The 23,818-nt window shown below is 38.2% G+C and overlaps 1 protein-coding gene across 1 annotated transcript; it reads right to left on the bottom strand.

Annotated features, from left to right (window-relative positions):
- Positions 1–9,264: 9,264 nt before the first annotated feature.
- FAM3C (family with sequence similarity 3, member C) lies at positions 9,265–21,699 on the bottom strand (the record flags this gene model as incomplete). Its single annotated transcript, XM_010022702.1, has 8 exons — positions 9,265–9,858; positions 10,926–11,052; positions 13,579–13,663; positions 14,097–14,147; positions 15,572–15,630; positions 19,895–20,018; positions 20,436–20,465; positions 21,595–21,699. Coding segments are annotated over 8 exons (671 nt in total), but the record flags the coding sequence as incomplete, so codon positions are not given.
- Positions 21,700–23,818: the final 2,119 nt, after the last annotated feature.

Here is a 23,818-nt window from a genome sequence, read left to right as displayed (position 1 = left end):
GAAAGAGTGCTGAGTGTGCCAGTCGTTGTCACAGGAAGAATTAACACCCTCCCTGTGAAAACTTAGATAGGGAGGACACATCCTGGTGGAAGACCCTGAAGAAAATTAGGAGCCGAGACTGTTCCCATTTTCCATCAATAAAAGTAAATTCAGAGGCTGTGCCACAGCACCTATTGGCAGCATGGAAGGGGCATGCTCCTGGTCGCTGGTGACATGAAGGTGTTGTAGAGACCACCTCTCACTCTTTCTGAATCTGCCCTACATCAAATTTCTGGCAGAGGTAAGTGCCTCCATGCCCTACATGAGACTGCTTCTAGCTGTGCCTCCACTGAGTTCAGTGTTGAGGTCTCTACCATTTTGTTATATGGGAGTCCAGAAGGAACCAGCCACTAGGAGTTAAGTGTGGAGACCAAGATCTTCTCTTGAAGCTGCCCCAATGTGTGTCCTAAAACTATCTTAGCTTTTATCAGACCTAAACGTTCTCCCACGCCTCATCTGTAAAGTAAGGAAAATGGCCAGTGTACTTCTTGGTATGCCTTAACTTCTGGGAGGGTAAGAAATGGGGAGAAAATGGTCCTGGCCTCCCGGGCCTAAGGTCAGCTTTGGTGATTTGCCCAGGAGAAAAACCTCAGCAGGCTCTTCCTGTGCATTTGAAGGGGAAGAGCCAATCAGCATTGCATGGAGACACGGGGCAATCATGATGCAACCAGTGCAGTCAGGATGTCACTTTTCTGCTTGGCTACCCAGTATTTGGTGCTGTATTATTTTTGAGATGTCATCTGCTTAAAAAAAAAAATCTTTTTGTTCATAAATGTTGTTAATAAAAGACTTTCTTCTGGTTTTGTGGGAGGAAGAGTTTATTTTTTTAAAGGGTGACAAAAGATGAAGAGAATGGCAACACACAATGTTTATGAAAGCTACAGTGACTGAGGAAACAAGGTAAAGGGTTAGACTTTCACTGGCAGCAGCAGGAGGAGCTGAAGAAAGCTGTTTCATGGGAGGTGGCATTACCCTTTCTGCACTGAGGGCAGAGCACTGGTGAGAGCAAATGCGTGGTGCAAGGGGCTGCTGCTCGCCCATCTGCTGCACTAACGTCAAGGGTTTGTGGGGGAAGCAGAAGCAAAGCTGAGTGCACTGGGGAGACTGGAGCATGAGCCCCTCTCTAGCTGTCGCAGCTGAAATTGATGCTTGATCTAAGTCACATCCATACAACTAGTTCTGGATAGGCAACATCTGTAAAAGCAACTCTGGATGGGATCAGGATATGAACATTGTTTTGCAGTAGCATCACAGGATAAAGAAATCAGCTGACCTCTATTGCAGTATTTATTCCACGGAACTCTGGAAAAGCTTTCCTTGGGTGAGAATGAGAGGGAGAACCACCTGTAAGACAGCATGCCTCTGCTTTCAAAGAGGAGCCTACATATGACATACGTGGTTCAGCTACTTTTGTAGGCATATGGCACTGGGATGAATTTCACTCAGTTTAATAGGGTGGATTTTTCCCACCCTTTTAAAACATAGTCTTGTAATACTCTTGTATAGCTTTGCAATAATACATCCTTTCTGTTTGAAAGTAGCTATGTGTGTGCTTATCTGAGCAAGTGAGATTAGAAAAAAAAAGGAAAGAAATACACAGTTTGAGTGGGAGAGAGGTCTTATCTCAGTCCCGTTCCCTCACACTGCCCTTCTATGCACAGAGCAGCAGTTTGTGAAAAATAGCAAACCTATGAAAAAGGCCACAATTTTACTTTTTGAAGAAAGGATAATTGTAACCTCTTCTGAAAGTGAAAATGATATGTGCTGTTTTGAAAACAGAAATATATGTGCACTGGCTGCATGTTTTAAGAGCAAAGTTGTGTTGTTGAATGAAGTGCTGACATTCTCAGAGGAGTTACTGCAGGAATACAGCTGGTCAGTTTATCGACATGCCAGTTTATCTGTGCGTGCATCAGCCCGTGAAGAACACCATCTTGTCCCTGCCTGTTGGAGATCCCTTGTCAAAGGATGTGTAGTAAACGGATGTGTAGTCTCCAGTGCTGTCAAAATGCCTCCGTGCTGGGCAGCACTTTTTGGTGAATGACGAGTATGTGAAACATATGCGTAAAGTAAACAGCAACAATTAGCACTGGTCACTCAGAGGAAATGATGTTAAAAGGACATCACTTTGGCTGAGGTTTCTGACAGAGCTGAGGTGCCTGGTTTCACTGAAGGATGAGGTTTCACAAGATAGCAAACTTGACTTTAGGGCAGTTCCTTAGAGGTCAAAACCATCAAGGCTGGTTTATGTACAGTGCTGAACCTACCCCAAGTCACTGCTGCCCAAAATTTATTAAAAACATGTAAAAGGATCATCCCACTGTGGCAGCGTTCATGCCAAAAGAGGCACAGTTTGTCTGAGCTCTCTAACTTATGGTAGCTATCACACAGGGTGCAGTATCAGCAATTATCAGAGTGGAATAAATATTATTTGTTCTAGATAGCCTGCCAAAAATGCTAATTGTGAATCCTTTCCTGATGGTATCCCATCTGTGCTGCCAGGTGATCTGGAGTGCCCAGATCCAGTAGCAGTAGCAACGGTGAAGGAGATATCATGTCTTTATTTTTCATTTCATGCAAGAATTTGCAATAGCAGTTTTTAGGAATTTACACACTTTCACAATTTTTACTGTTAGTAAATTAGCACAGGCACAGGCAGACAATAGCTAACAATACCTCACTGAGAAACAGGGCTTCACAGCCATATGTCCAATGAGCATTCCTAAGGAGGGTAGCAGTAATAGTAGTATCCTGACTATAAATGGGAAGCTGGGAAGAAATTACTTGCTCAAAGTCACTTGCAAAAGCAGTGGCAGACCTAGGCTTAAATAAAATTATAATAGCCAGGTGTCCTTATGGTCAGCCTAGTGCTTTGGCTACCTGGTCTCCTGTATTTGTTTCTCAGCCCACGTAAATTGAAAACTGTGGTTGACTAGTCAGGACAATCCAAGTATTGACTACTGGGCAAGTCCTGCTGCAGAGCCCAGCAGAGTTTCTCAAGGACAGGCAAAGGCTAAAATAATCCATTGACTACAACTCCATTTCCTAAACATGGTCTCCTGTTGTTTGTATTTTTGGGAGTCAGATAGGCTTTTACCTCCACACAATGACAAATTAATCCTGAAGGGTATATAGTGCCTGTGAACTCCACATTAATGCTGCAGGTAATTACTGCTAAAATACCCATGCCTGTCCCAGTGTCTGCTGTTACGCTGAAATCGACAACTGTATAATTCCACAGGTAGATCTGTTAAATAACTAATGGTTTACTCAGTGGAGAATGAAATGGCAATTAATCCTCTCTGGCTGCTGTATCAGCTCTGCAGGGCTGGAGTACAGTGTCAGATAGGACCATGAGACTTCAATTCACTTTCTAGCTAGCAAATAACACTGACTGTTGTTCCCTCTGGCTGAGGCTGGAATTTGGATGCCAGGGCTGACTGTAAATGGGTGGCCTTCAGTGGAGGGGAGCTACCACTTGGTTTGCACAGCAAAGAGATGTAACAAAGTGTCTAGGAGAGTTAAGGCAGACACACACATGGAGTTTAGATGCACTAAGTGAACTGGAAAAAGAGAGGTTCAGCACAGCATAGGGCCACATGCCTTGTGAATTGTTCTGCTGAAACTGAGCCTGCAAGCGTGCGTACAGCTCATCACAGACTAAAAGATGAAAGCCCATCTTGGGGTTTGGCCATTTCATTCTCCTCTTGGCCTGGCTACATTTATGGCTATACAGTGTAATTTTAAAGGAGCTGCACATTTTCCTTGTTACTTCAAGTTTACCATCCTTTTTATATATATGTATATATGTTATGTGTACACCAGGCAGGATGCACAATTAAAATGCTGAAACTTCTGCTTGGGTAAGATTTCTATAATGATTTTCCCCTAAGCCCTGAAAATTTGCATTCGATTGTGGAGCAGAGTGAAACAGATTTCACAAGCATTTCTATTTTCTATAGGAAAAAGCTTGACACTCTACTAGGGGTTAAAACTAGACTGCAGTGTTATTTATGTGGATGATGATTTATTCCCCATGCTGAAAGGTACGTTGTGCCTCATGTCATTAGCACAAAACCAGCTAACAGCTGAAACAATGTCCCATTCTTTTGCATGGACCAATCTGCCCCATAATCTAAGAAATTAATTCAATACTCTATTGTGTCTTGGTATGTGCTAAATAATATTTTTATGTTAAACATAATGAGTTTTTAGAGGACCTATATATCGTCAGGAGAATCAGTGTGCAGAGGAACACAACAGCAAGTTACTATTCAATTCCAGTTTCAGACTGGCTATTTGCGTTTTTAAATACAATTCTGGCTAGCCATTGCTGATTATGCCAGCGGGACAAACCCAGGAGTTACCTGAAACTTACAGTGCTAAGTGGTTAAGTTCTATACTTGTTGATTCCAGAGCTCTAGGCTGTAGTGTCAGGCTGGCCAAGCATGGTCTCAGGCTCTCTACCTGCTGCCCTGACACTGCCCATGGATCAGTTTAATGACACGGTTCACAGAAACACTCCACAAACTAATAAATTTGGCTCAGTTTGAAACAGCAAAAACTCAGGGAGGTGATCATGAGTAGTAACTCTTTGCGCTGTGCTGTCAGTGCCAGAATATTGTCCAACTATGATTTCACACTTCGTGTGTATTGAAGACTCCACATCTAACATAAACCAGCAAAACCAAAACCCAGGCAGCATGAACAGAGAATATTTGACAGGAGTTCTGCAAACAAAGCAGCTAGTGAAATAAACCCATTTTAGTGATTTCCATGCATAAGATTTAGGCAGAACCCAATTTTTGGGATTATCCAATGCTACAATCACCTCCTGTAGAAGTTTTATGATCCCTCAAAATGTTCTAACATAGGAGCCCTCTCAGGAAAACAAGCAGGCCACGTACAGAAGGAAGGATTGATGTTTCAGGGCAGGCACATTTTCCATTGATCTATGATTTTATGTCAGTACAACTGAAAGTAACCTCTTTAAAAAGCCCTCCTTGCTTCTGGTAACTCAGGACTAAACACTACTAGGGCAAGACAGAACAGAATTCTGTTGAAACTGTATTTGGCATAATACAAATTTAAGCACTTAAATAACCATGTTGGGTTAGTTGGGCTCAGTGGTTTTTGTTTTGGTTTTTTTTTTCATTTGCTGATTATTCTATAAGTGCAATCCTAAGAAGCCGCTCTGAACCTCTTGCATTGTACTGCAAGATCAACAAGAGGAACAGAATTAAGCAGCTGCTTTGGGCTCCTCCAGGGATCAGAAAATTCCCATAGAGGATAGAATGATATCTGTACATTTTATACCGTAGACAATGTAGCTGGACTACTACAGTGCTCTATACTGATTCCTACCTCTCTCTAGTTGTATTCCAAAGCCCTGAAAGTTTTCATTCCTACATAAAGGATAATAAACAGACAATGTTCATTTTATCTACTAATACACTGCAAAACTTAACACAAGGTCTAATTATATACATTGTGTGTTAGGGCTAAGATATAAAAGCCAGAGATCAAGATACCATTCACCAAGTTTTCCAATGGGAAGGATGATTGAGCTGCCAACATCTAGGAACATGAGGCTGTACTGATAAAGACAATGCTGAAATATTCAAGGCTGAGGAAGATAATTAATCAGGGAGGATTGCTGTGGGATTTGGTAGGAAAAAACATTTGCAGACTACATTCCACAGAAGACAGCACTCCATTCCACTGCCATCCATCAAGCTCAAAGGGGAGACGTGATTCTTTCTCATCTGGGAGTGCCTTTTTTCATGTCAATGAGGTTGTAGCTATATCCTGCTACGGACACCACCCTAAGAAAGGAATAGAACTTTTTGAGGGAATGGGTGGTTACAGATTATAGCAACTTAAAAAGGATACATGCAAGATTAAAGGCGCTGTGTTGCATATTCTAGAAAGGAAAAGATAGCGGCATGAACAATGTAAAAAAACATCTAAAAGGAGAATCATCAATTTTTAAACTTGCAAAAAAGTAATCCACAATTTTCAGCAAAGAAGATTTGGATGGTGCATGAGACAACCTGTCTAGACGGATAGTTAAGCCCAGGAAGAGACATCTGAGGAACCTGGTTTAACCTGTGAAGGATGCATTGGATCTTGTTTGTAAGGCTGAAAGTGCTGACTACAGGAGCAGCAAGGAGGAACTGAAAGAGTTTAAGCTAATACTAAGTTAATCGGAAATGTAATGAAACATCTGAAGTAGAGCACATTCTCTCTTGCTACTGTTCACTTTTTCACCTCCAAGGAGGCAGTAGCAGGAGGCACCTGAGACAAGATATTTGTGCCCTTTTGGCACATAGCTCAGAGTGAGAAGCAGGGTCCCTCATGTCCCTGTAGTTCAGCCTTAGGAGCCACTGACACCTCAGCAGCACTGGAACAGGCCGAGAACTGTTCTTGTACCTTCCTGCTTGGGAACCTCAAGGTTCCCATCCAGCCTTCCAGGTTTCTTTTTCAATTTTCAATTTTCTTATCCAGGCCCCTTGTATTAAGCTAGGGAATGGCCTTAGCCTGGCCTTACCGACATAATGCTGAATTGGATTTCATCAATAAAAAGTCCCATGCTTGGTATCCACCTTCACCGTGACCCCAGTCAGTTTAGGGAAGAACTGCAGCCCTTCCTACCCCTACACAGGTTAAGTCAGTCAACACTTAATGGTGACAGTACTACTATTTTATTTCCCCTCCTCAAGCTATCCACCTGGCCTCTATTTATTAATACGCTCATTCCTAAAAAACACTGAGACTGCAGAAAACACAAACAGTTTAGAAGACATTACATACACATCAAGCATTTAGTAGTCACGTCAATATTCGAGTAAGACATCTGGAAAGCGAAACATGCCAAGCAAAGGAAGCTTTTTGCAAACTAGCACTTGGGAAACTAAAGCTGTGAAAAACTCTGCTGTTTCTAGAGAACACCTTCTTGTGTCTTCCCCCCATTCTCACAACCGCAGTTTTTGAGGTAAACATACCCCTCAGTCTTTAACTTTCCTTCCCTCATTGTTCTGTTCTCAACAAGCCTGCAAGATGCTATGAATGTTCCCACACACATTTCCTGGATCCTTGTTACACATGGGTCCTTCGACATAAAGCTACCTGTATCAAATGCCTTCATCTTTGCAACTACTTCCTATGACCAGCTGTGGGAAAGACCAGGGAGGTCAGAAGAGTAACCTTTGCACTTGGCACCTCAAATTAAATGCAGATAATTGGAAAGTCTTGCTTCTTAAGTGTAAGCATCAGAAAGTTTGCTTCAGAGGGATACTGTGACTAGCCCACTCAAGGCATAACCAAATCTTGTGGCAAGTCAACAGACCATGATGATGAACTAGTGCAACAAGTGCTCACTGTATGCCCACTCCAGCAGAAGTTTTGTATTTTACTTGGAAAGTCTTATTAAATGTGACATAATAAAGCTGTGAGGACATGGGTTTGAGAATAAGAGGAAGATTTCCATCAGAAAAATCACAAGAATCGAGTTATCTAAGAAGTTATGAAAGTAATCCTACCATTCTATTGTTTAAAAATCTGTTGTTTGTAAGTTTTGTGACAGGTGTAGCTTCAAGGGGGTGACAGGTATAATACACTTAATTTAGACTGAACAAAAAGAGCACAAATTTAAAAGATACAAGGGCTAAAACAAGTCTGTCTTTAGTCTTATTCCCTCTCAATTTAATCTTGTAGAGGAAATTTAAGCCTTTTATCTTGATGAAAGATAAAATATTCATTGTCACACAAAACCAAAAGAACAAAGGCAAGAATAGTCCAAGGAAACTGTTAATTCAGAGAAATGTGGGGGTTTTATCTCTTAAGGCCTTTCCAACTAACTTCAAAATCATCTTGATACTATTCTGGATAGGAGCATAACCAACACTGGCATATACACCAAACAAACAAAACTGTATGTCTGTGAAAATACCAGGACTTGCATTGTTTTCCACAATAGCCTAATGTTATGAAACAGAAGTTATTTTCCAATTGATAAGAACAGAGGGACTTACTTTGACAAAAAAAAGATACATGGTTTTGACATGTCCTCCTACACAAAAAAATCTGAAAGATTTAACAAAGGCAGTTTCACTGTATAAGGTGCATTTATTGCTGTTCTACATTAAACTTGAAGGAAAACCACATTATTTAACAAGCTAGATAAACATACAGAACTCTGAATCCAGTATTATTCTGGTATCACAGTTTATTTACTCGACTCACAAGGTAATTCCCAATATTGCTTGAAATTTTTAGTTTGCAGAATTAAACCTCTTGGAAGACATCAACAACAATAATAGTATTTTGAAAGTCGCTGTGCTCAACTCACGCTGTAGGTTCCTCAAAAATCCTTTGTGCCTTTTGCCCCATGGTACTAGCTAGAAGTTTATGAAGATTAAACCAGAACTCATGACATAAAGCTCCAGGACAGTACACCCAATTCAGCCCCTATTTTGTGAATACCGACGCCATCAGTTATGCCACACTAACTCAGTTTCAGGAAAAGTTCGAGCTGGTCCTACTTACAAGAAACAGAAATTTCCAAACCAGCAACCTGGTACAAGCTAAAGAACAAGGCCACTTCAACTTGGTCCATTTTTTCTATTAAAAACCCCAAAAAATGGAAACATTGTCAGTTAAGTTGAAATGTTAGACAACCCAAGACACAATGGCTTCTCAAACATCTCACTGTAAGAACAAACTGCCTCAGCTCATATTAAGTATAACATAGGTGGTGGTAAAGGTGCACACAACTGCGTACCCTGAAACAACACCCACCAGAAGGCAGGTTACTTTCCAACAGTCTCTTTGTGATGGGAAATTTATTCCTGATGTTAGAGCTAAAAGAGGAAGCTCTTCCATTATGCTCATTTACTATGTGACTAGTCATTACAGCCGAACAGCCATAGGTAGAATGGATGGTTAAGCAGCAGTAGAAGAACTGCAGTAAAAACTGAACAAGTTCACCACAGTATTGCTGCTTAACATGCCACAGCTCTTCTACGAAGTAAACATTTTTAAGTATAAATCCTTCCAAGCTGCTATCATGCACACTATTTACATATTTACTTCTGTTCTTCTCCTAATAAAAATATTTTATATTGTGCTTCTCAAGGCACAGTGTTACACTATCATGTATTCCTCCTTTGCTGATTACTCAGTTTTGACAGGGGTCTACAAAATAAGTTTCTGAAGCGCTTGGTATTAGAATAACCAAATAGCTTTAATAGAAAGTGATGCTGCCATTAAAAAAGGCAGAGGATAAAAAAAAATTAAAGCTCTTAATTAACTTATCACTAAAGTCTACAATATTCCATAAAGCTTACATACTCACAGCAACATTACTCTGTTAAGAGGACAGTACAACATTTGTCAGGATCTGTTTATTATCTGCATATGCAATTTTAGCCAGTTGATCTACAAGATATTATTTACCACAGGAAAACTAAATACTGTGCTTTTAAGAAACCTGCATAGAAATGATTCAATGTTTCTTTTATTTTGGACGTATTTACAAAAAGGAGTTCTATGTGTGTTAGCAATAAATAACCCGAATATTCAAAATGTCAGTGCTCATGCACACACCGACAAGATGGTTGCATGCTTTAAAAATGTTATTTACAGTACAGTCTCCTTCATAGCCCTCTCCCTAATAATAGCAGAAAGTGCATTTTCTTCCAGATTATTTCTCCTTTCCTTTGTTTTCATTTAGTCTTGCTTCTGAGGGATACAGCCTTCCATCTCAACAACTTCTGGCCAGCCTTCATATTTGTTTGTGTCCTTGTTGTTCTTTATATGCTATAAATAGAAAACATCGATCTACAGTTAATATAAACTCGTTTATCCTTCTGCTTTAATTCACAGCTTTAAAAGATATTTTATTTACTTATTTTCAAGCCATGGACAAAAAGAAGGCATCGCTATTAGACTCTTGTGCTTTGTATCCAATATAACAATCTCTCAGTATTCACGATTTCATGTAACTTGCTCAGACAGGTGTATACTAAAAACAGTGAAGCCATACTGGGAAAACATTTCTTAAGATTTATTATGGATGTTTATTTAGGAAGAGAGAAAAGCAAGTAAAGGACCACCTGCACTGAAACATGAAACAGTAGGGAAAAAATAAATAAGGATACTAAACGTACAAGGCACTGAAAACACATGGTCAGATTTTAAAGAACATTATCTAATGTTGAATGTTTGTCTTTTTTGGAAGTTAAGGGTTTATTTTTCCACCATGCAATCATCTGCAGTCAGGTAACACACTGCTGCCTCCAAGAGTTTGCTGCTGCTCCTGCACTAGTTCCCACTCCCTTGTAAAGCTGGCAAGAGAATATGCCTTCCATACCCTCCTAGTGCAAAGCTACCTTACCAGTAATTAAAGACAATGGCACATGTTCAGCTGTAACAGATAAAGTGTGGGAACACATTCTGTTTCATAAATTTCTCTCTGGCAGCATTAGTTTTTGACAGAAGAGCAAAGCAAACTGGTGGGAACACCAACACTTCAACTACCACTTATCTGTTGGAGGTCTACCATTGTTAGTGCATCTAAAATACAAGCACTAGGCAGTAAGTTTTGAATTCGTCAGTTTAATTGGATTCACTAAAGAGATAAACGATCTAGTTATTGGGATAATAAGATCTAGCCTGTAAACATGTGTTTTCTCATTTGTGAATCACCAAAGAATCTTCTTTGTACATTTAAAAGGAGGAAGCTAGTCAAAGAAATTTGAAAATAACCCAGTGTGCCACTACTGCAATATTAGATACCCATCCTGAACAAATGCATGGTATTTATAAAACATGCTACGCCTTTATTAATGTAATGTTAAATTCCAAGAAGTTACAGAATCACAGACCTGTTCAAATGGACTTTTAGTCTTAATTCCTTTTCCACCACAGAAGACCCAGTTGTCTCTAAAGCCAAGGTTGGCAATAGATGTGCTTCCTAATTCAGTGATCAGTTTCCGTGCTTCGTCATTAAGCCTTGAACAGAACAAAGAAGTTAATTACGTAAATAAAATATATGCCCTTAGAGCTTTTATTGTTCTATGGACCATTCAGCTTTAATATGATTAAATATAGTTTAAATCAGTCAACATTGGGCAAGATTTATCTTTCAAAATCAGGTAAGTCTAGTTCTGAAATCACCTGATCTAATGAGCACTGCCCCTAATACTATAATCTCAAGGAACCAGCATACAAACCTAACACCACCAACAGCCAGGAACACTCTTGTGAGAATTTATACATACCTCTCAAGTCATGTTAGCAACTCTCCAACCAACTAAAAAAAGTCAGCCTTTAAAGTAAACACTGTTAGCAGGCTCAGGCTGAAGTCTAGATAAAGTAAAAACTATTTTAGATCAGAAGAATTACCTAAATATATGAAAGAAGTTCTTGTCTACTTGGGTCAATTAATTCAAAATTCAGCATGCTGCCCCACAACACAGTTCAGTGCCTGTAGGTCTAAACTTGGATAATTTTAGTATGGAAGAGAAAATGATTCTTGAGGATTATAAATTATCATGCTAAAACCTCCAAACAACAGTGTTTTTTAGTTTTTCCTTTCAGTTTCTATATTTGCCTGATTATTAAACGCCACACACAACATCTGATTATTACTAGTGAGAGAGCTGCATTACTCAGCTAAAATTGTAAAAATTATTAAGAACTTTGGAGGTTATTTGCACATGTCCAAGTTTCTAGAGCACGTGGACTGCTTATATACATATATATAAAAAAAACACCCCCAACCTCCACACTTTTAAACATGTTGGGTTTTCACAATTTAAATTGCTTTCAAGAACTGGCATTGATGTTTAGCACTGAACATTAGTAGTAAGGTTTTGCCTAATTACATAACATCCCTATTAAGCAGTAATTCCTGGCTGTCAGCACAAATGGGACAAATTCACCTTCTTGTTTAGCTGATACTGCATCCACATGCAAGCTTTCAAAAACATCAGCTGTGACTGGTTATTGAAACAAACTAACTGTACTTATCAAAAACAAAGAAGAAAAAAGAAAAGCAACAAAATAAGTTAGTGGAATGGCAGACAGAAAATCCAGCCTTGGTATAAAGAAACATTAAAGCGCTTTCTTCTCCTAAAAGCAGTGAACATATAGACAATACTGCGCACTGCAGAGTCAGGACTTGGTCATAGTCCTGTTCCTATATAAAAATGCAGACAAGTTGTGGATAACAACTTGAACCAAAAGAGAAAAAAAAAAAAAAGTATAGAACACATTAAAAAAAGTTAAATATTATTAGAGCAACAAAAGAGAAAGGGGGCGGGGGGGAAAAGCCACTTAATTTTCACTGTGAAAAGCAATCCTTTGGACAGGATGACTTAAGTGAGAAGTAGATTACAAGACAAATTCTACAGTAATTTTTAGCATCTATTAAAGCTGACCAAAGATGGGAAGGTTGGAAGATAATGCTTAAAGAGAACTAAAACCTCTTAGGCTATGTCTACATTAATAAATTAAACAACTTCAGGGTGGAATAGTCCAAACACTGAGGCCAAAAAGTATGAGGTGCACACTTAATAATCTCTCAGACTTCAAAAGAAAGGATACAGGCAAGGCCTATTGGAAATGGTTTCTGAACCCCTGTAACCACTGAGCTGTCTTGGAGTCAGTCTGAGAAAAGCGTTGGATGGAACAGACCAATTTCCACCAAAGTATGTCCTCACAGTCTTGTTTCTATATCTCAACGTATCTGAATTTACTAGCATAAGACAGAATGAAGTATCAGCAACAGGAGACCCAGCACGTCTCCCAAAAGACAGATATCCTTGGCAGCATACATTCAAAAAACAAGGTGGGGACAAATTCTAGATCAGCTAGAAACCTACAGGGTCTTCAGGAACCAGGAAGGATAAGGGTGTGGTTTAAAGAAGTACAATGCCTAACATAAATATATTCTTCATAGCTATGAGTAAGCAATCTGTTATTCTGACTGTATGCCCCACATTGTCTTGTTGCATTAAGACTTTTCTCAGAGGAGCAAAACAACAGTTATGTGTACTGATATAGCAATTGCTGACTCTTAACCTCTGGCCTTTTCAGATTTTCAAACACTTGCAGTATTTCTGCTCAAGGGTCTGGTTTAATATCTAATTTATTGTTTCCTCTGTTGTTGGGATCACAAAAGCATACACTTAACAGTCCTCTATGTAAATGCATACATAACCCATTACACCTGGTTAGTTTTTAATTTGATCCTTGTTGTCCCCACATCACACCAGCGCTATAAAACTAATATAAACTGAAAGCATAGTTTCAAATCAATCATCTTGGAAGATGGCCTAGTGGGAGGTGTCCCTGCTCATGGTAGGAGGGTTGGAACTAGATGATCTTAAGGTCCTTCCCAACCCTCACCATTCTATGATTCTAACAAAACTTTATCAAAAGCGACTGTATGATGAAGAATACCTTTTTTTTTCCCCAGCATAAAATAGCATTTAAAAGTTTAAGTGATATTTACTATATAAACCAGTGACATACTTGGTTGCACCATCATCGTATGTTCCCATTAACACTATTGTTCCATCCTGGATAGACTTCAGAAATTCAATGAATGGAGCCACATCTGAAGAGAGAACAAAAAACCACTCCATATTTAAACACCTGCAATGCCTTCCTGCAAAGACTGTTTTAAGAGTATTTGTAAATGTACCTATAAATTTCTAAGATGCTAAGTGAGAGGAAGGTAAAATGAATCATAGTACTCCATTTTATAGAAGGAGTTTCATCCATATTGTGTAAAGACATAACCACCAGTGGGAACTACTTGGGAGAACAAGCGCATTTGATTAACTGTACCATTCCCTTCCACCTCAACTATCTGTGTTTCTTTAAAGCTGCACTCTCCTCACAATTACAAAAGTAGAGGTGAAGCACTCTGTTAACCTTAAACCACCACAGCAAATGGACCCTGGGAGGAGTAGGAAGGAGAGAGGAAAAAAAAACCAAACAGAAGAAGCATTTGTCTCTCTCTAACCAGCTAAGGTAACTGCACTTACCTCCTCCCCACATGTCAAAGAATTTAGTGTCTAATGGTTCTCCTGTTTTACCTGGAGAAAAAGAAATAGAGTTATTAAATATAGCTAAAATTATTTTAAAAGACAATATGCCCAACTCCTCTTAATGACTTGGAGAAAGCGCTGCAGAAGACACCATATAACTCAATTATATGGTAACTCTTATCTTTTATGAAGATTGCTCCCGAAACAGTATAATAATCTCTGAAAAGTTGCAGGAAAACATAAGAAATAAAAAGAGAAGATTCAAACTTCTTCAAACTGAAGATTTTGCTTCAAGCAGGACACAAAACAAAAAGCCCACAGCCTCTAAAACCAATAAAGATAATTCACTTCACATATTGTCCTTTTTTTAAGTTGTTTTGTGGAAATAGCATTACAGATTGCCTTTAGTGCCATACAGAAAATAAGAAAGATTAAAATTACACTGCATATTTTGCTATAGACTAGAAATTCTTAGTTGATTTAAATATCCAAAACAAATATAGTGGACTATATAGTAATCTCATTAGCCTTTTTTCTTTTTTTTTCTTACTTTGCTGTTCACAAAGGCAGTATTTGATCGAAGGTAGTTTTCTTTAATACATACATTCATGCAAAGTTTGGAAGACAGGGAGAAAGACTGGCAGCTACAGAACATGAAGGTAGTTATTTTTATTTTGAACAGATTGAGACAATTCAGGAGGGCAAAATAGGATTAGGCAAGTATTGTTCAAGTCATGCTTTAGATGATGTAAACCTGAGTAAAATCCAGAAATAACATGAATTTATAGTGCAGTGAAATGTCAAAATGCTACCTCAGTGCTATAAGGAATTGCTTCCTACACATTAAGGACAAAGCTGCTAGTACTGATGTTCAGCTCAGCTTCCAAGGTGGCACACAGGTAAACTTGTCTGGTTTTAATGAAAGTTAAGAATCCTGAACACAAGTACATAACATGATGTTACTGAAAAAAAAAAAAAAAAAATCTACAAATATGGACTAATCAAATATAGTGGATTTCAAGCTAGGAAAAAATGAGCTGGTCTTTCCATTTAGTAACAGAATTGTTAAGTAAGTTTCATTGCAAAGACAGCAACAGAAAAATTTAGCCTAGTTGGCAACTAGTTTTATTAGCTTTGGCAACACACAAAGTCAAAAGTAGCTGCACGCATCTTGTGTCTTTTTCCATTTTATAAGTGCATTAGGAATTTATCTGATGTACCACTGAGATAGCAAAAATAGTCACCACAGCACTCCACATTACTACACATTTTTAGAAACAAAAATGCGCTCAGTTTTTCTAACAAAAAGGTACAAGTGCCAAAACCTGACATTATTTCAGTATAAATATGCTGAATACTTCATTTTCTCCTACTGCTTGCCTTTCACCATCCCTTAGTATTTCACCTCAAATTTCAGAAACAATTTGAAAATGAAGATAATCTGCTCATTTAAAACTTAAAATGTCACTTACCATTGACCAAGGCTACATTTATTCCTCTGCCGACATTATTTTTCACTCCACTCATTAAACTGAAATGAAATAAATTATTTTTAGTAGGACAATTCTGTGATGTGAAATACTTCTGATTTCTAAATAGGATCAAATTGTAAGAGATGCATAGTTGAAGTTTTACATGTTCACATAAATGAAGTAAGGTCTCCCTGAACTAATCTATGTGCTCTCATGGCATCCTTGAATTGAGAGTAACAGATCAAATATCCCCAGCTGTATTCATTTTGTTTGATTGCTTAATCATCTTGGTTCCAAACTATGTGTGTATATTAAATGTGTCACAATAAATAAAGTGCTCATTATGTATTTTAAAAACTTCCTTGCAGTTAAAGAGCCTGAAACAAATAATAATTTGAGCTTAGCACAGTCACGTAACCAACAGTTTAAGCTTTTTTGTAAGCACGTGATAAACAAAAATGTGTTAATGAAGTTTCAAAGCTAACCGAACAGAGACATTTAGAATATTGCAGCATTACAATAAGAAACAATAAAGTCAAAGGAGTTAGCTACTTATGCCTGTAACAGGAAACCTTAATCCAAGAAAAATAGTTAATACACTGATGGGACTTCAAGCTAAAGTTGAATACCATCTTGGAATACAGTTACACATCCCAAAAATACTGTCACAGTCTACAACAGCAATTACTTGGCCAAACTCAGAGTGGCAAAGGAGCTGGAAAGAAGAGATGCATTGTGAAATGGCAGTCCTTCAGAGCTGCAAAGAAGGGCTAATGGGAACATCAAGACTATTAGCTAGGATGGTGGGTATACCACTCCAGTGAAAGGAAGCTTCCAGACCTCCTCATCCCTTTCACTGGTACTGTGCAAAGATCTCCATTCTGCCTCCAGGCCAGCATTAATATTTTGAAGCTAGGAGTATGAGTAAAAATAAGAGGGTTGAAGCAATTATATAAATTAAGTCCTCAGCCAAGATTCAAGAAAGCACCTCAGTGCAAGCACAAAGGTGCACATCTAATTAATGACAAGCACATGCTAACAGATGCTCAAATTCCATCCTAATCAGGATTTCTTTAAACCTCCCTAGCTTGCTCTCAGAAGGGGCTGTAGAAGTGTGCAACCCTGTTATGTCCAAAACCTTTTTCACAGTTGTTCTGCAACCATACGATTTTCAGGTGATGTCTGAACATCCATTCTAAGCAATGTTTTGGAAGGACCACATCCTTACACACACAACTGCAGCATCAGCTTTCTCATGCTAGCTTATTAGTGATAGGCTAGAAACAAAAAATGGTCTGTCACAGAGGTATGACAAAAATCTTCCTCTCTGACACTATCTTTGCACCCACAATGAAGAGAGAAGCCAAAAATATACAGGAATGTCAAATTTAATAGGCAGCTATCAGGAACAGACTCAGTATCAGCTAGTTCAGAGAGGCCATGGAAGACTACAGGTTAATGGTAACTTGGCACAGTGACTTAGGTTTTAAGGAACTAGTAATCAGAAATGAAAGAGTCCACAATTCTCCTGTTAGTCTTCTAAGTTATAGCATCTGCCAAAAATTCTGATTAAAATTAAAACTCAGTTTAGTAACTGCTGAAACAAAAGACTTAATTTTCTGCTCAATGCAGAATTCAGGTCTAATTAGTAGGGAATTCCAGAAGTACGTTAGGCACCGGAGCATCATTTCTTCTCTGATCACATGATTTTCACATCACATCTCAGTATCCATTCTAAGCAATAAAGACATACAGCAAATAAAGAATGAAAATACAAATGGAAAAAGGCAGTGAAGTTCTGAATGCATTCCTTTGCTCATATAAAATTTAATGGACATTTAATTTACCAAAAAGAATAAGCACTTCCTTTTATTTTAACTACAAAATAAATACCAGTCAAAAAATATCTTGTACTTGGGTGACTAGATGCTGAAAATTTACACATATATAACAAAAATCGTAATGGATTTCAGACGACAAAAAAATCCTGCAAATATGAATACAAGTATTACTAATTATTAAAGGAATGTAGTGCAAAATTGCCCCAGGTTCCTTGTCATGGAATTGTGAAGAAGAATTCAAAGTACTCAAGGGGTAGGGGGTGGGGGGAACCAGAAAAAAAACCCCAACAAAACACACCTAGCATTTTTCAGGAATTCACAAAACATCGCTAAAAAAAAAGCTACTGAAGAGGAAGTAAGTTCTTTCAGAGCTCTGAGTTGCTACCTTACACACGAGACACCTTGTGCACCAAGTCAAACACTGCAGGCTGTAATGTGACAGTTATCTCACAGGAGGGCAGCCTAGTTCTAGAATTCAGTTCTAGAATTCTTCCAGCAATTTACAATCAAGTTACACGAGCTTTGAAAGACAAATTAAATGTCTTACAAGCAAAACAGAAGACAATATAAAATTAATCAAATTTTCTGGTGGACATTTAAATAAACAAGGTCTTTGAAGGAATTCAGAAAGATTTTTGTCAAGGGTAACTGCACTTGAGACTTCCATAACTGCGCACTAAGGTACATGCTAGTATTAAAAGAATAAAGGATTTCTTGCCAGCAACTACTTTCTTTTCACCACTTTCTTCAGTGAAATATCCAGTACAGGATTTTATTAATTTTTCTTCTTTTTGACAGTAACAACAATCTCTTCTTAGTTAACCAGTGAGACATTTAAAAAACAGAAAGCACCAAACAACTACAATCCTGAAGTTAAAAATATTACTTGCACTCCCACAACTTTTAATCAGTGAATTGCCCTAAGTCTCCACAGATATCAAGCCTCCTAGCAACCAGAATGAGAAGCTAGCAAGTTTCATAACACCAACAAGAATATCATGCAGCAAGATTGAGTACAGCTGTCCAAGGTCATGAAGCAAATCAGTGATAAGCATGGAAAGCATAAGCTAGCAGTTTTAAGTTAGTATGCGCAAACAGTGAGCTCATGCTCACTTTGCATGTGCTCCCCAACTACACTGTGATGCTCCACTGCAAACTCGCTTCTACACAAGTGAGCAAGCTTGCACTAAATCAGCTTTACAAAGAATGGCCTGAAATCTGAATGGTGCTCATGTTTCTACTACTAACAAAGCAATGTGAAACAGCTGCACGTGTGTAGCTGCAGCAAAAAAAGCTATTTCAACCTTACTACATCTTAATTGCTAGAGTTAGTGATAAAAGGTCTTCTCTAAGACCATACAAGACTAATCTTACAGAATTACTTTACAGAGTAAAGTGATGGAAAATTTGAACCAATACTTCACATTCTTTTATAGATGAATTATGCTATTCACTCTATTACAGGGGGTTATGTTCACAGTGAAGTTGCCATTTGCTCTAGAATTCATTAGCACTAACTGCAGTATGTGCTATCAGCTGAGAAACAGTTGAACTGGAGCAGTTTAAATGCAAATGCAAGGAAAAGGCCCCTAAGTGCAATTCATGGTAAAACAAAAATCTCCTGACAATGCTAGCATCCTGTCTTTTCTGACATGTGACATCTAAAGTTGAGCGGGTAGATTATGTTATACAAAGCTGGGCACTCTGGGTGACAATGAGCAGGAACAACTTAAGTGCAAAGAAACGAAGTCTAAAAATGAATATTAATATTCCTATTTTGGGGATTACTTAAAAGTATTCAGTTAAATACTCTAGGCACAGTGTTATTGATAATACTGTGTTAACAAGACAGTTATTAGAAATAAAGTACTTAAAACCAAACTGCGTTTCAAGCAGTTTCTTTCCTCATTTCACAATTATTTTAAGATGAGTAAGTTTTTTACCATCAGCACATCTAAGTAACTACTAATCATTAAAATATTATTTTTCCCTTTTGAAATTATCCTTTAAAACAAGGTGGAAAATATATTCAGACATTGATACTGTGGTACTATGAAACTATAGACCATTTAAAAGATTACTTGCAAAAGACAATACCACAGCACAGTTTTAGCTGACAGCATTCAATTAGAAGTATCAAGAGTAATCCAATGAAAATATAATAATTCACTGAATTATTAGAGGCACATGAGCCAGTTACTTGGAGGCAAGTTCGCATCTGACTCAAAGTCTAACTAATCCTTAAGTCTGTAAACCTGAAATATAGTGTAACCTACCTTGCATGTATTAAAGTAACTTACATTTCTGCATTTAGTGCAGAGGATCAAGCATGCTTCAGAGATTAATTCATAATACAATATAATTTTTTCATATGGTCAAACTGTTGGCAAAATAAAAATTACAACGAATCATTTAAACTACAACTTTGTGGGCAAAGTGATCCAAAACAGCATTTGAGATACTGAAGAAGTAAAATACTTACACATTATCTTCTACACAAATTTTAGGTCCAACTACATTCGCTGCTCCACTTGCCATTTTGAATGCAAAATGCTTTTCAGGACAAGCTTTAGAGATCCCACATTTGTATCTTGGAGGTTTTGTAGCTTTGAAAAGGAAATAAAACAGGATTTTAGAGACAACATCACAGGTAGGCTAACAGAAAAATATCAGTATTTTGAAGAAATTCAAGGAAAAGAGCAAAGACAAACTGTATCTCATCTGCAGTTTCATAGCAGCTTAAAATAATACAGTCTCCTGCAGTACCTCCTTATTCTACTTCTTGTTCTCACAGTGCTGCTTGTTCTGGCACGTCATTAAAAGCCACAAGACAAAACTACAAGTGAAATGCTCTCAAAAAAACCAGACTTCACCAGAAATGTAGGAAAATCAGGAAAAGAAGAAAATTAGTTTCTGATTGCATTTAAAGTGTAATTAAGACTTTCTTAACTATGAAAATTCAACAGTCTTTCTGTTATTAGCAAAGCAAGTCTCAGCAGTAACATATGCATATGAATACTCACAACGTGCAGCTGCATCCAATGCTGATCTAGCTAAAATGCAAAAAGAAAATTTTACAAGATGTTATTATTAAAATGTCATGTGCTATAAAATATCCTATAAATTAAAACCTTTCTGTAGCCCTATAAAAACAGGTTGGTTGACATGAAGTATGAAATACATCTGAACATTATGCTCCAATATAAAACATTGAGCTTCACATGGTAGAAGCACAAAAATGATCAGGAAACATGTTTAGAAGCACTGCCTTAATCTATGGCTCTCCAATTAACACAAAGATCCATGGAGATGCAAAGCCAGCAGGGATTTGTGGAGGTGTGGGCACTAGAGTGAAATGAATTCCCTTCTTACAGCCTCACCAGGATGGGGTTCAATTCACCTGACACTAGAAGCCTGCAGCTCAGGTCTATCTGAACCCAGCCATTCATGCCTCCCTTTCTCAGGATAGAAAGGGCCACAAGCAATCTTACCGTGGACCTATCTACAATGCATGTCATACTTAGTGACACCTGTGTCTTTTCAGCCATCTTTGAAGATATCTCTTGGGGACTGGTTCTGATGTCAGCTCACACTGGGGTTAAATAACAAAACCCTACCTCATGTACCTGAAATTAGTTTTTTGTAATGAAACCCCCTCAAAACAGACTCTGAATTTTAAGTCACCTCAGAAGCTAATCCTTTTCTGTGTGGAACCTGGGCACATCTGAAATGTTTTGATTACTGCACATTCAACTGCACAGGGCAGTGTACCTGTGCAAGCAAAAAAGCTCACCCAGAACATAAATTGTGAATTGTTTAAGCAGCGGAAAAGCAGAGTGGAGACTTCTAGAAACATCACTCAAGTTGCCTACTTTACAACTCCAGACTAAGACTGTAAGTACCAGTAAAGAGAAAAAGCAGATAAAATTATGCATACTTGGCAGGCAAAAGAATCAAACTGATTAAGAGTAGGTTAAGTATTTCATACAGGAAAGAACTTAATACACACATTATATATTTATAATACAGATACAAAAAACAAGTACACACATTAAAACCACAGAACTTTTAACTGGAAGAGTCTAAATCAAGCTTAAAGCAATCTGAATATTATATTCTTGATTATGGCTCAAGTGAGTATTTATAGATGTCCTGAGAAAACAAAGTCATCACTTTACTTACCAAATATGTGTCCTAAATTCGCATCCATTTTTATTTCGAACACTTGAGATATGACATAAAACGTCAGTAAAAATATTGCTACGACTACTACCAACTTTGCAGCACCTATTCAGAAGCAGAGAAAATGGTAACATTAAGTTTACCAAAATTAACGACACGAGAAATGTGTATGAGATTACACAAAGAACAACTCAGGAACAGGATGACCATTTGTGGACTCATTAAACAGAAGTAATCTGCAAGAGAATGGACATTATAACATAGGATGCAACTGAACCAGTCCATCAGGTTACTATACCAAATATATGCCTTTCCCTCAACTTCCGCCAGCTTCACACTTGTTTGGCACTGCAGTATGCCAACTTAGTCCAGCAGCCAGAAGAAACCACAGGCCTTCCTGTGGATACCCAGCTTGACAGGATGATCTAACTGTCTGCTGTTCAAAGGGGAATTTTCCATCTTCCCCCCGCCATTTCACTGCCCTGTTCTTAAAACCATGTGTACCTGCTTCCTCAATATTCACAACTACTCCTGTTTTGTCCTCCTCCCCTCAAACTGAGCTTCCTCTATTTTTATGCATGGCCAAAATTGAGTGATTGGGGATCTCGTCATACACTTCAGCTTGGCTGCTGTGGTCAGTCAGGCCTGAGAACTGCATTAAAAAAACCCAAACCAAACAACCCACCCCACCACCAACCAAATAGACACCAAAAAGAGCCTCCTCACTTCCTTTTCATCAAATTAAAATTACTGACCTTCAAAAAAAAAAAAAAAAAAAAAAAAAAGAGTTTGAAGACTCAAACCTGCTAATTTCAGAAGTAATAAAAAGCTCTCCCCTTCCCTCTTTAATATGTTACAGCCTCAAGCAGCTTGAAGTTTTACAAGTCTAACTTTCGCCAGTGCTGAGCGGTCAAACTACCTCCTGGGAGAAGAGCTGGAAGCACACAACCACAGTAATTTACATCCGAAATGGAAACTTGGGTGTATGTGGTACTGCCATGAACTCCATCATTTTTTAGCATAATTTTTAATATTGTTACAGAATACGCCTCTTAGCTTATTGTAAAGTACTGACTGAGAGTAGAAGTTAGGTGAGGAGACATCTGATCAACATCCTGCCTTCCTGTCTCACCCCAGTATGTCCAACTCCTTTGGAAGTAGCAACCTTACAGCATGCTTCTGTTTCTCAGATTGCCAGCTAAATAAATCCTTCAGAAAAAACCCAAACTTCTGTACTCCAGCAGATCTGAGACTGCTGATGTGATGGGCTGTTCACAAAACCTTAAAATAGACCGATTACTCAGCCTTCAGAAGGCTAAGAGATGTTAATCCTTCTAAAAGGCTAAATAAAGGTATGGGGACTGAAAAGAAAAGCAACATGAAGAAAGAGATACAATTTTTTTGTCTCCTTGTAGTTTGATCTTCCTCTCCCACTTCCCCTTTTCATGTGTGCAGGCACATACATACCAAGAAAGCACAGATGCAAACTTAACTGAAAAATATTATGCTGGAACTCCAAAGATTACTGCACTTGAACGGAAGTAAACCACATGTAAGCACTAGAGAAAACAGAAGATCTGAACATACGTTAATTGGAGAAAAGGTTTTCAAAGCAACACTGCTTAAAAAGAAGATGGTACCAGACTTTGGAATTTGTCACATAGCAAGTGGCACTTGGAAAGCATGTTATTTCAATAGACAGTAGGCGAGAAGAACAAGAACTCAATCTGAGCACTAACCATCCCCACCACCCTATATCCTGAGCCTTTCAACTGAACTGCAAGCCCTCCCTCTAAGGGAGAGGTAAGTAATCTCCTAGAAAATTCTTTTAGCACTTGAACCAAAACCAGACTGCTTGGCATAGGTTAAACATTCTATAGAAACTGCTATATCTTCATTGTCTGTTTTTTTAGCAAAAAACTTAGAGGGAAGAAAAAAGGAGGCTTGGAAAAGTAACTATCCAGGTGATTTACCTTTCTTCTAAAAATTGCAGCATTTTTCAGTTATCAGATCTACTTTAGCAGGTTGTTCCCAGTTATACATACTGTAGTGACAAAAATCAGGAATAATTTCATGCATTAAGAAGGTTAATGTGCAACCCTCTTGGAAAAGAAGGCATCGTTCTCTCCTAGAAGAGCCAACAGTTGCTTCTCCTGCAACATAACACTACAATTATTGATAAAAGTGCAATGTGTAGAATCACAGAACAGTTAGGGTTGGAAAG

Source organism: Nestor notabilis, unplaced genomic scaffold, assembly GCF_000696875.1.
Source record: "Nestor notabilis isolate BGI_N333 unplaced genomic scaffold, ASM69687v1 scaffold34730, whole genome shotgun sequence".
In the NCBI taxonomy this organism is placed as follows: domain Eukaryota; kingdom Metazoa; phylum Chordata; class Aves; order Psittaciformes; family Psittacidae; genus Nestor; species Nestor notabilis.
Note: the sequence above shows the minus strand (reverse complement) of the source record. Positions and strands in the feature narration are given on the sequence as shown.